We start from the raw sequence: 13,382 nt of genomic DNA on the forward strand, positions 1-13,382 counted from the left end.
CCTATGACTCCTGTTGAAGACACTCTCAGTTTTAAACCCCTCTGCCTTCCCCACTCCCCTCCCCCGGAGTCAAAAGTGTATCTCCATTGTGGGGACTGCTAATAAGACCATTGTAGCCCATATCTCAGAACCACTCTCCCTTTTTATTGGACACATCAGAGCTTTTCATTCTCTTGTCCTTGTCCCTCAGGCCCCTAGCCACTTGCTACGACTGGCCACTATTGCATTTGACCCAGGAAGGACCACTTCCTTTTGTCCTGTATCTGACCATCTGGCTCTCAACCAAGTTCCCTCCAATTTGTGGACTTTAGATGTTACTGATATTCGGTTAGCTATCAGTGCCCCATGTATTGTTGTACAGTTGACTATCCCGTCTGATTTATTCACCTCTGAGAAAGAAGTGAGTGTAGTTGGTGTAAGCACATTCAGTCCTGCCGTCTATCTCCCTGAGATGGAATGTGAGGATGAGACGTTGGCATATGACTTTGGGATGCCACGGAAACATCAGGGCTTCCTCGCCTCTGTAGAACAGCCCATTAAAAATTAGAAACAGGTTTCCCATCTGTTGGACTGTTGGGTGCTTCTCCAAGGCACAACCAAGAGAACAGCGTTGCTTGGGACATGGTGGCTGCTCCTGAAATATTTGTTCAGTTGCATTGTGGATGGATGGCCATTAGCTCACTGGATCCCCACAGTAGCCCTCTGGAAGGAGATAAGGCCATCAGTACAACAAAGATCTTCCCAAAGATGCTGCAAGTAATGCTGTTCTCCCTTTACAGATGAGGAATTATGGATTCATTTTAGATCAAAAGAAGGCCAGAGCCAGGTTTTCTGACCCCCGCCTAGCCCTTTGTTGCATCTCCCAGCACGGGATCACTACGTACTTCTAGAAAGGAACATTCAGGCTTCTCGACTCTGGCTCAGACACCTGTAGTGGGTTCACTGCGTCCCTGCTGGGCCCTGGGAGAATGGAAGGGCTGGTTCTTGGTATTCCAGATGTCAGGGGCAGAAGTGATATACTGGATAAAAGAAAACTATATTTCTTCTTGTTTCCTTTGGCAGGCTTTTATAGAGACCATGTTTGCCAGCAAAGCCCCAGTAGATGAAGCATTTCTTTATGCCAAGGTGGGTATTTTGTTGGGTGAAAGGATGGTTGAAGGGGAAAGAGCTTTCTTAAGGAGTTTGCTGATAACTTTGAACTGGTGGGCAGTGGGCCTGTGAGCTTTATCCAGTCTTAGAGCTTAGAACAGGGAATGTAGAAAGAGAGAGAGACCTTAGAACCAAGACAATCAGGGCTGGGAGGGGCCTGAGAACAGAGGATGTCAGTGCTAGGAGGGGCCATGGAACTGGGATTGTCAGAGCTTGGAGGGGCCTGAGAACAGGGGATGTCAGAGCTGGGAGGGTCCTTAGAAGAAGGGAATGTGAGGGCTGGGAGGGCTCTTAGAACAGGAGATGTCAGGGCTAGGAGGGCTCTTAGGGATCCTTTCCCTTTCTGCAGTTTAGAAAATCCCACCTCTGAATTTAGGAAGTTATACACATCCTAAGAACTAGAAAATACAGTGGAGTTAACATAAGTGGCCAGTTGTGTATTTGGAAAAGAAGAAAACCTATTGTTCTGCTGAATGCCAAACTAAGGCCTATAGAACCTGCCTGGGGCACAGCCCAGTTAAGTGGCAGCACTTTGTTCCCCCAGCCCGGCTTCTCAGGGACAGCTTTAATGAAATTCATGCCTTTGATGACTCACTTGCCCAGCATCAGTTTTTACTCCCCCAGATGAGTAGGCTGGTGGCCGTTTGAAAGGCTGAAAAGGTCACCAGGCGTGTGTGCGTCAGCAGTCCACTTCGCCCCCTTGTTTAAGAAGTAAGCCCATGGAAGACTGAGGGGCCTGAATAGGAGTCCAGCCTCTCTCCCCTGAGGTCCCTAATCACCCTCATTATGCTCTTGGTAGAGTTGGGGCCACTTCTGGCCTTCCCAGAATGAGGACCATAGAAGAGAAGGCGTGGACGGTTTAGGGGAAGGGAGCCAGAGTGATTATGGGTAAAGGGGCCATTGAAAGAGGCCAAGTTCTGGGGCATAGAGAACACCAGGAGGTGAGCTGCCAATGGTCCCTTAAGGACGCATGCAAAAGTTAAGAAAATCGGTGCCTAGTGGGTGATAAATGGCTGTTCTTACCATTTGCTGAGGCTCTAACAAAAATCGCTTGAAACTGGAGTGTGAGCAGTTTGGGGTGGAGGGAGTGCCCCTCTCCTCCTGTACGTGTCAGTGCAGATCACAGTCCCCTCCCCTTTTGATGCCACTGCTGCAGTCCCTGTGCTGATCAGCCCCTCCAGGCCGGGCCCACAGCCCCAGTGCCACGACTTAGACCCCTACTGTGGAGGCTTCGCTGGAGGGGAGGTCTGAGAGTTCTCCTGTCTGATACTCTGGTAGTAAATGGAATAAAGGACAGTGTTTGTGGTCAAGAAGGGAGTTAAGAAGGGACAGAAGAACCAGAGTCCCTTTCTTCATTCTATGTTTATGTGACTTTGGCAGTTTGAATTTGAGTGCCGGTCTCGGGGTGCAGACATCTTGGCCTACCCGCCTGTGATCGCTGGGGGTAACCGGTCTAATACTTTGCACTATGTAAAGAACAACCAAATTATTAAGGTAAGTGAGAGATACACTTCTGGACCCACCTATCCCACCAAGGAGCTGTTGTTTGTCCTTCATTCTCAAAGAGGCCCATGACATCAGGGAGGTGAAACACCGAGTGCTTTGTAGCAGACAGGAGAGCTGACCAGCATTCACACCTGCCCCACTGCTCATGGGGGCACTGCGGGTCAAGGATGAGGGGGATCTGGCTGGTCTTTAGTCAGCTCCCCACAGGGCAGCAGAGGCTGTGAGCAGGTGGCACAGGTTGCAGGCAAGAGCAGGCAGTGAGGACCTGGAGCTGAGGAGGCTCCCTGGCCCACTCCTCCAATCCTGCCCAGAAAGAGGCCCCGCTCTAACAAAAGGCCTGTCCAGACAGCCCCTTCCAGGACGGTTTTCCTGACCTTGAGCCTGACCATATCTCTTTGTGCTTTTCCCACTTCTCTATCCCCCTTTCCCATTCAGGCCACCGTCCTGAGGGCAGAGGACAAAATGGGCTCCGGCCTCCCCCTCCTGGAATGCCCTCCCTGGGGGCATTCACTTTCTTTGGCTCCCATGTGATGCCACTGGCTTATGGAGCTGGCAGTTGGCTGAAATCCCTTGATCTTTTCCTGACTCCTCCTGATGGCGGGCCCCCCCATCCAGCTCCGGGGCTGAAGGGATAAGGGATGGGGAAGAGTTGATAAGAGAGGGCAGCAGGTCCAGAGGAGAGGTGTCCTGTTGCAGGTGAGCAGCCTTCCAGATAGCCGTGTAGGTTTGTTCTCCTGTAATTTCCCACTGCTCAGACCTGAGTTATGGGTGTTTTCTCAAGGGGTGATCATGTCATCACAGTTGGCACCAAATGACTCCATTACTAAAAGACTCATCTTTGATTCTGGAGCTGCAGTGTTGGGCCCATGGGAGCCCAAATTCAAATTCTGCCACTGTTCCATGGCTTCTCCTCTCCTCATCTGCTTAGGTTGGGATAAGGAAACCAGAGGTGCAAAGTAGAGTGTGGGTAGGGAAGGGAAAGACAAACCTGTGTGTGCATGACAAGTGATGCTGGACCCTGGGTCAGTCACCACGTAGGGACCAGGCCCTGGCTGAGCCAAATGGCCCCTTAGAACCCAGGGTCTTGGGGAAAACTCAGCAGGCTGTGTCTGTTCTTGGTCAGGCCCAGGAAAGATTCTCCTTCCTTTAAATCAGACCCATTGAAAGAAAAAAAGGAAGCACAGACTGAGAGAACGAAGTGCTGTCCTGGTCCCCATATGATTTCCCTTCCTCCCCTGCAGGATGGGGAAATGGTGCTGTTGGATGGAGGCTGTGAATCTGCTGGCTACTCGAGCGACATTACCCGAACCTGGCCAGTCAACGGGAGGTAGGCCGTAGGGCCAGCGTGGTGCCAGCAGAGAGGGCAACGGGATGGAGCTCGCTTATCATCGAGTGGGCTTATCAGAAAAGGGAGACCTCAGCATGTGGGGGATTGCCCCCCTCCCCCAGTAGGCATGGTGGCGAGGTTAGGCCTAGCCCCATTCACGGCTCTCTGGGACTTGGGTTCCCCCCTGACTTTGAGAATCTCATAGCCACTGATAGGAACCAGTACAAGCTTTGGAAGTCTCAGGGGCATTGAGCACAGAGGGACGTCACCCCTACAAGTTTGTTCCCAGCTCTTCCCTGATGGGAAGGCTCCCCATTTCGAGGCACTGAAAGCAGATCAGTGGGATGATGTGGGATATTTATTCTTAGGATTCCTCAGCAAGCATTCATTAAGCACCTATTGTGTGCCAGGTGCTGTGCAGGGTACATGGGATTCAAAAACATGAGTAAAAGATTCCTACCCTCAAGGAACTCATGTACAAGAACCCGGCTGTGGGTCAGGGAAGGAAGGCCCTTAGAGCCGTTAAGCTTGACTTCCTTCTTTTACAGAAGCGGCAGTCGGGGCTCAGAGTGATGATGGCATTTGCCTGTGGTCACCCAGGTAGTGGTTTGGGGCCAAGCTGAGAGGCCGGGTTTTCTGGCCCCAAATCTAGGACACTTTGTGGCCATCCTCAGCCCGTTTCAAGGTCGAAGGCTACTTATTTCTACTGACCCATTTTCCCCTGTTCCGTTTTGGTGATAGTAAGCGACCCTTTCTTTCTCCCCTTCTGTGCAGGTTCTCTGCGGCCCAGGTGGAGCTCTATGAAGCTGTGCTGGATGTTCAGAAGGCGTGCCTGGCCCTCTGCCGCCCTGGCAAGAGCCTGGAGAACATCTATACCCACATGCTGGGTCTGATAGGGCAGAAGCTGCAGGAGCTGGGGGTGGTGACCAGCGTCAGAGCCAGTGGCATCATCAAGGTATGTGCATGCCTCGCTTCCGTTGACCCAGCCAGCCCTTGTTCTAGCCCCTTCCTGTGCCAGCCCCAGGGATATGAGAGAAGAGAATGAAATGGCCCCACTCAAGCCCAGACATACAGAGTGGGAAGCGTACAGAGGGACTGGGCAGGAGGGGACGCTCTGACCATTCATGTGGACAGTAGTCCTTGGACACTGCCTCTTAAGGGAAGGGAGGGAAGGACTGAGTGAGCCCAGCCCAGGGGCCAGGGCCAAGGCCTGCAATGTCTCCTTGGGAACTGGACCCTGATGGCAGAGTGTCCTAGCCAGGCTCCTTTTGGGTGAGGATGATCTGAAAGGGTACACAGAGAGATGCAGTACCGGGTTCTGCCAGCAGGGGGCAACCCAGTCTGCCAGGAACCCTTCATCCCTTACCAAAATGGTGGTTTATGGGCACTTAGGAAAGGGCCAGGCACAGGCTGGTCAGATTTCTTTTTGGTGAAACCGGTTGGGGGACCTTAGACTAGTTAATGTTCTGCCAGAGAGAGAGAGAGTGAGTGAGAGAGAGCCAGTGAGCACGTGCATGTATTAAGCACCTATGGTGTGCTACCCACTGGATGGAGGCCATCCAGATTAATGTTGTCCTTTTCTTTGGAAGATTTTGTCAAATTGTCAGTTGTCAACTTGTAAATTAAAAGGCCCTATTTTGGAGAAAGTCACAGGTTACATCAAGCAGATGTTTAGATGTTTCAGTGCTCTAAAAATGTTGAGTTTCTCTGAGCCATTTTTATCTGAAAACAAAGGCCCAAATTCCCCCCAGTCCAGGCAACTTAGTAGTCTCAGTCTAATCTGCTAGGAAATGCTTGACAGGAGAGCCAAAGGGATGGATTTTAATAGTAAGAACAACTTCCTTCCTCAGACTGAAGCTTGGGCAGATGTGAAATAACTTTCATTTCCTGGTGACTAGAAAGGATCTACATTCACTACAATCTTTGTGCATCAGGGAAGGCCCAGAGCTACCTCAAAATCACCTGCCAACTTCCACCAAGGGGCAGATCTGACCTCTGGACCTGCGATGGGACACACTAAGTGGCCCAGGGGAGGGAGGGGGGGGAGAGAGAGAGAGAGAGAGAGTGAGAGTGTGTGTGTGTGTGTGTGTGTGTGTTGGAGGAGTCAATTTTACCTGAGTTTCAGGTGGGGAGGAGTTTGGAGCCCAGGACAAGACACCAAAGACAAGTAGTCTGTCCTTAGTACTGACTGTTGTACAGAGCAGTAAAAAGTGGAGCCACATGGTGGCTGGGGGTTCACAGTGGGGCTGCCTGGAGAGAGAGAGAGAGAGAGAGAGACAGAGAGAGAGAGAGCGAGCACGCTCCAGAGGGAGGGGGCATAGGAGCTATGTGTCAGGAGAAGAACAACATGTGATCGCCAGGGGAGATGTGGCCACCTGATACAGCATCCCTCATGGATATTTTTACTTTCCCTGGTCCTTTGAGGTTTTTTGTTTTGCTCTGTTTTTTTCAGTTTTTATTTTGAGTTCCAAATTTTCTCCCTCCAGCCTCCTCCCCCACCCCACCCCATGAGAAGACAAGCAATATGATACCCATTGTACATGCGAAGTCGTGCAAAAAAAATTTCCACATTAACCATGTTGGAAAAGAAAAGGCAAGGAAAATCAATCAATTTAGATGCTTCAGTTTGCATCCAGAGTTCATCAGTTCTGTCTCTGGGGTCAGGTTGCATTTTTTCATCATGGATCCTTTGGAATTATCTTAGGTCACTGAGACCCAAATAACTGAGTGATTCACAGGTAATCATCACATAACATCGCTATTACTGTATAAAACAGGTTCTGCTCGCTTCACTTCGCATCAGTTCATAAAAATCTTCCCAGGGTTTTCTGAAAGCATTCTGTCCGTCATTTCTTACAGCACAATAGTATTTCATCGCAATCATACACCACAACTTGTTCCCCAATTGATGGGCATCCCCTTGATTTCCAGTCCTTTGCCACCACAAAAAGAACTGCTATAAATATTTTTGTACATATGGGCCTTTTCCCTTTTTATTTGTTCTCCTAGTAGTGGTATTGCTGAGTCAAAGGGTATGCACAGTTTTATAGCCCTTTGGGCATAGTTCTGAATTGTTCTCCAGAATGGTTGGATCAGTTCACAACTTCACCGACAGTGCATTAGTGTCTCAGGTTTCCCACATCCCCTCCAACGTTTATCATTTTCCTTTTCTTTCATATTAGCCAATCTGATAGGTGTGTGAGGTGGTACCTATCAACCAAACAACTCAGAGTTGTTTTAATTTGCATTTCACTAATCAATGGTGAGTTAGAGTTTTTTTTCATATTAATAGCCTTGATTAATGGCCTTGATTTCTTCTCCTGAAAACTGCCTGGTCATATTCTTTGGTCATTTATCAGTTGGGAAATGACTCACTTTATTTCGCTCTTTACCATAATTCCTAAGGAAGACTTTTTTTTTTTTTAAATAAATCCTACAGTATCTCCTTTGAATAAATGAAAGTCTGTTTTGCCGCCTCTTGGAGTTGAGTGTTCCTCAGTGCTGGGATTAAGCTGGGGGAGTGACAGAGACAAGATACAGTCCAGCAATGGGACAGAAAGCTGCCTGTGGCAGTCCAGTTTCACCCTTCCCCGGGAGCCCTGAGTGGAGGAGGGTGTGCACTGAGTTACATCTGGCTGGTGGGCTGTGAAGGTGCAGGGGAGGATAGGGGAGTTCTTTTCTCCATCAGCAAGCTTAGAGTTTCCCTCAGAGAGTGAGCTCACTTAATGGGAGCCAGCAGGCGAATTCCAGGTCTAAGCCTCAGGGGGCCCCTTCCTGGTGTAGCCATTCTTGTGGTGATGACCTGGGACTTTGCTTTTCTAGGCCGCTCGGAAATACTGCCCCCATCACGTCGGCCATTACCTTGGCATGGATGTCCATGACACACCAGACATGTCCCGATCACTGCCCCTCCAGCCCGGCATGGTGGTCACCATCGAGCCAGGTAAGAGCAACTCGGAGAAGATGCTTAGCTGTCCATATGTTTGCGTTAGTCCAGTTCTGGATCACAGGGAATAGAAACTCGGCCCCTCCCCCACACTCCTGGGACATCACTCCAGAATTCATGTGTTTGTATGTTTGTTGAGGCCGAGTCCCCCCTCTCCCGGGCTGACTGGCACCTTCTGTGCACCTTGGAGCGGGTCATGAAGGGCCGGTGGCCTGGGAACCTTGCCTGCACTTGAAGGCCCACTTTCTGCCTCTCACAGTCTCTTGATTACATACAACCATTAGGTGCTGATACATATAAAGAGAACACACAGACATGGCATGGGGGGGAGTCCAAAGACAGCTGTTCTGCAGTCTCTCCCTCTGGGGCTTCGAGCAGCTCACTTCACTCGAGGGCCTCATCTCTAAGACCCAGAGGATGGGAATAGCTCTCTACCATCTCTCCCCATAACAGTCTCTGTGACCACTTTCTCAGCTGTCACCACTGGGGAAGCAACGCAGTACAAAGCCAGCCCTGTCCCAAGGGACAGACCAGGTCTGAGTGTTGGTGGCAGCTAGGGCTCCACTTATCTCTCCTGAGGAGGACAAAGAGCACTGGCAGGGGCAAGCAGACCCCAGGCCTGCTGACTACCCCCTTAAGAAGTCATTAATTAAGGGGGTGCCCAGGTAGCCTGAGAACCAATGCCTTTGGCCTCATTGGCTGCTGTTCCCATCCAGCTGCCCCCTTCCTTCCCTCCGTGTGGGTGTGGTGGCCCGATGTCTTCCCACCCCTTGCCTGAAGCTCTAGAGGAGGAGCAGCCTGGCTTCTTAGCCAGGCCAGCCCTCCCCCAGGTGTAAGGAAGGGTGCTAGAGACACTCATTAGCAGTCTCTGGCTCTGGTAGGGCCCAGGAAGGTTTCTCATGAAGAGCCAGAGCTGGAAGTCATTGTTCTGTGTTTCCGAGATACATTCTTGATGCCCACCAAGGAGCAGGGATACCTCATGAGGAAACAGCTGGGGCTCATCCCCTGGCCTCTCTCGTTTGTTCTCTGGATTGCATAATGTCCAACATTGGGCCCTGGTCCCCAGATATCTGGGGCCAGTGACAGATGGTCCATAGATAACCACACACAGTTGTGTTACACCTCCTTCATGAGAGTCCTTTATTGTGGACCTCGACTCCTAGAGTGTTCCGCCTTCGGTAGGGCAGCCTGTCAGGGGTCCCAGAACCAAGACCCTCCATGCGTTTGGCCCAACACCACCTCCTGGTGAGGCGTGGGTCCTTGCCCAGAGAAATGCTGGCTCCTCACAAAGAAAGGGCATCCAGATGAGGCCTCAGCACCAGCTTTCATGTGCAGGGGGAGCAGCTGATGCCTCAGGTTTCTGCACATTTTTCTAAATCACCTCGGAGAGAGGCAGGAACCTGCAGCACCTTAGGTCTTCTCATAGGGCAGTTTAGCAGGCCACTCACAGTTCTGTCCTGGGTGGCACTTAGCCGGTCTGCTAGGATATTGATCCTTATGGCTGCCCATCCTCAGTCTGATCTCTGCTGGGTATAGAGATAAGAGGCAGGATTTCAGGAGCACATCATCTTGTCCCACTCCCCTGGGGAGAATGAATACAGCCAGACTAGTAGGCATGCGCGTTGGTGTCTGGGAAGCCCCCCTTTGTCCTTGGTTGGCCCACTCTGCGGCACCAGTTTGGCCAGACTGTGATAGTGATGAAGTCATCACCTGGCCCGGCATCCCCTTGGCCACTTGCCATCCTGCAGCCTGGCCTGCACTGTCAGGCCACCCAAGTCAGCATTGTTCATCTGAGAAGTGACTGACCCCTTTCCAAGTCATCACATGGGCCCTCCCTGATGACGGGCTTGGGGCAGCAGGGTGCTGTCCAAGCAGAAGTGGCTCTAGCTGAGTGGTGAAGGCCCTGAGGTGGTCTGGACCATTTCAGAAAACTCCAGGAACACTTCTGTTGGGGGCGGGATGGAGCGGGGAGTGCGGAGATTCCCCTGCTGCCACTCAAGTGTTAGGGGATCATTGTCATCCCCCTTGGGCTTGTGGTCAGGGACTTTTAAGGGTCTCCTGCTACCTGGGGACCCTAATCCTACCAGGGCTGGGCCATTAAGCTCCAGAACTGGATGGTCCATTTCCAAACAGAGCCAATCAGTAAATATTGATTAAGAGCCTGCCATGTGCCAGGGACCCTGGATATGAATCCTTATCTAGATTGGAGACAGACCAGGATGCTAAGCTGAAATATAGCTTATTCCTTCCTCTCCTTCTTTAACTGACTTCTTACCCACCATTCCCTCATTTAGCCAGCTAACTAGCTGGCCAACATAGTAAAGAGGTCCTCTGTTCAGCTGAGAGACTGTGGGAGCTGTTAGGTGTATTTTGCCACAGCTAGGTCAGAGAATTACACACTGACTTTATTTTCCCAGGCCTCGTTTCTTCTCAAGTCTTTCAATCTTCTGATCCTGGATGAAGTTGGGTTCTGTCATCATCAGTTCATGGATCGTGTCTTACTCTTTAAGGGTTCGAGTCTGGCCTGTAGTGAGCCCAGTGGAAGGGGAAGCACATTCTGAGAGACAGGAGCAGGAGGGGACTCGAAATATCCTGCCCTCCCCTTCGTGGGGCAGGACAGGACAGGGCCCCTTCCCTGACCTTCTGCACTTGTCCTGTGTGCCCACCACAGCTGTACTTGGTGTCACGTCCTTTGTGAGCCCACGGCCAACCTCACTGACGTTTTCGCTTTGTTGTCTGTCGGTGTTCTGATTCCTCAGCATGTCTACCCGGGGAATAATGATTCCTAGCACTGCCTTGGTGTGGTTCTGCTACATGGAAGTGTTCCATGGCATCTGCACACACATATGTGCTTAACAGGTTTCTGGAAACATACATAGACCCATTCACCAACACACCAGGAAACTTCTAAAAGGTTCATTTGCTACGAGAAAGATCCCTGAGAAGTTGTACAATTGAATTAACCTTCCTGGGCTGACTCGTGCCTTCCCCCACCTAGGTTTTCTTCCTTCTCCCTCTGGCTCTGTGAGCTGTTGTGCGCCTCTCTATTTGGGGGCCACAAACTGAAATTCTGGCACTTGGACTTGTCTGCCACCTTTCCAGAGGCAGGATTATGTCGCTCCTCATGCCTCTCAGAGGAGGACACTGCTCCTGAAAGTCCTGGAGATGTGTCAGTGGCCGCATTGCACTTCGCCGCCAGCTTTTGCTGCAGTAAAAAAAAGATCTGTGATCTTGATTCGAGCGTTCTGTTTACTGTAGGTTTTCCTCCAAACTTGACCCCAACCTGTGCAGTAGGTCGTGTCAGCATTAGGCTCTGCTTAGCCCCAAAGAGCCCAGGCCCAGATGCCTCACACCAGCCCACTAGGCTCCTTCCTCTGAAGGGAAGCTGCCTTCTAAATGAGGTGCTGAGCGGATTCCCTGGGAGCTTCACCTTCCTCTCTCACCAGACGAGCTCATCTGCTCCCAGGGATAGCAGTAGCCCCCAGCTTCTTTAAACCCAACATAAGGACTTCTTGGTCAGGCACAAGACACAAGTGAAATGATTTCTCAGCTGTCTGTCCTGGTCTCTGAGAAGCAAAGTAGCTCATGAGATGGCCCTGAGTGCCGGAGCCCCATTGGCCTGAGTCCTGGGCAGGGCTGCTTTTCCTGGAACCAGACTGTCCGGCCCTCTTACCAGCGCTCAGAGGTAACTGCTATTGTTATCCCTGTTTTACAGTTGAGGAAGCTGAGGCAGGCAGAAGTTAAGTGACTTGTCTGTAGTCACCCAGCCAGTAAGTGTCCGAGGCTGGACTCGCACTCAGGTCTTCCTGACGCCAGGCCTAGCACGCTCCATGTCCTGAGCTGGCCAGACCAGACTGCCTCACTCTTAGATTCTTTTGGTGACATAAGATGATTCTTTTGCTTGACTTCTTCCTTCACTATTCAGCAATGAGCATCTACAAATTCTTCTTTAATTGTGGTTGTTTAGTCATTTTCAGTCCTGTCTGAGTCTCTGTGACCCCGTTTGGGGTTTTCTTAGCAAAGATACTGGAGTGGTTTGCCATCTCCTTCTCCAGCTCATTTTACAGATGAGGAACTGAGGCAAGTTGGTTTAAGTGACTTGCCTAGGGTCATAGCGCTAGTATCAGAGGTCAAATTGAAGTCAGGTCTTCCTGACTCCGGGAAAGGGGCTCTATCTACTGTACCAGCCAGCTGTCTTTTATTGTGTGGGACTTTGAGAATTATTTGTAGAACCCTGTCAGTCTGATGTTAAACTGAAAACCTCATTGAAGTCTTCCATTTTATGTAAATTTTAGAATATGCAATTACAGAGCTGCAGGACCAAAGGGTGAGACGTTGGGGTCCAGCACTTAAGAAAGGCCAAGGCTGCCTCACTTTGTAAAGGCATTGGAGCTTTTCAGGTAGTGGCTTGTTAGGCACGTCCTCCCGTTCTCAGCCGCAGCACCTCCTCAGGGCACCCTGCGGGACGGACCGGCTTTCTATCGCCTCTTGACATTTCCCTGTGCTTTTTCATTTGCCTCAGAGAAAAGTGTGACTGTGTAATGGGTCACCTGCGTGGCTGATGCTGGGAATGAAATCTGAGGTGCTGCCGGGCTGCAGGTGCTGTCTTTAGCTCACGGACCAGTGACTTCCACCTCCAGCCGCCCTGTCTTAGATTCCAAATGAATTAGTTATGAAATCACAGAGATTGGAACTGGAAAGACTTGCAAGCCCAGTGGCTCCAGCCTGGCTTTGGACCCCCGTGGTCCCATCTTGGTTGTGGCATTTCAGAAGCCAAGTTCCTCTCACAGTGCCTGGCTCGGCCTTCGTTGTGCTCCATATAGTGGATCTGAGGGGCTTCCAGGGAGGTGCATGTTGAATTTTCTTCTACTTCGTTTTGGCCTGATTATTCCACTGAGGATATCCCCTTGAGGCCATGGAAGGGAAAATTTCAAAGCTGTGTCCCATGGAAAATGTTCTGTGGCTTGGTGGAGCTCAGACCCTGGGCTAGCTGCTCCCTCTCTCTCTTCTCCCGTGGCCTAGCACGTTGAAACAATATTTCAAAGGTAAAGTAGAGTTCTTGGTGCTTGCTGGTGCAGCCTCACCCTGAGGTTCTTTGCCTTGGTGACATCCTCACAAGTGTCCCCTGGTCAGGACCTGGTGAGCTTGTTTCATGGGCAGTGGTGAGGAACAGAATTGAGAATAGAAATGCAGGAAGTAGGACTGTCTTCTGCTGGCCCTTTCTGGTTCTACCCCAGGGTCAGAAGGAGCATAGCTATGCCTCAACCGCAGCAGTGTTTGTTCTCCTTCCCTTCACCCCCTCCCCATTGGAAAAAGAAGAAAAAATAAACCAGTCCTTGGAACAAGTACGCACAGGCCAGCCAAACACTTTCCATCTTGGCCATGTCCAAAATGTGTTTCAGTCCTGATTCCATCGACTCTCTGTCAGGCATGGGGAACATGTTTTATCATGAG

General features: G+C 50.8%; 1 protein-coding gene across 1 annotated transcript in view; it reads left to right on the plus strand.

Annotated features, from left to right (window-relative positions):
* XPNPEP3 (X-prolyl aminopeptidase 3) overlaps positions 1-13,382 on the plus strand; it is a 35,582-nt gene that overhangs the window by 18,323 nt on the left and 3,877 nt on the right. The window contains exons 5-9 of the mRNA XM_036761658.1: positions 1,063-1,125; positions 2,530-2,643; positions 3,897-3,982; positions 4,757-4,937; positions 7,805-7,925. Coding sequence (XP_036617553.1) covers positions 1,063-1,125; positions 2,530-2,643; positions 3,897-3,982; positions 4,757-4,937; positions 7,805-7,925 — 565 coding nt within the window. The remainder of the gene's footprint in view (positions 1-1,062; positions 1,126-2,529; positions 2,644-3,896; positions 3,983-4,756; positions 4,938-7,804; positions 7,926-13,382) is intronic.

Source organism: Trichosurus vulpecula, chromosome 5 (assembly GCF_011100635.1).
Source record: "Trichosurus vulpecula isolate mTriVul1 chromosome 5, mTriVul1.pri, whole genome shotgun sequence".
NCBI classification, from domain to species: domain Eukaryota; kingdom Metazoa; phylum Chordata; class Mammalia; order Diprotodontia; family Phalangeridae; genus Trichosurus; species Trichosurus vulpecula.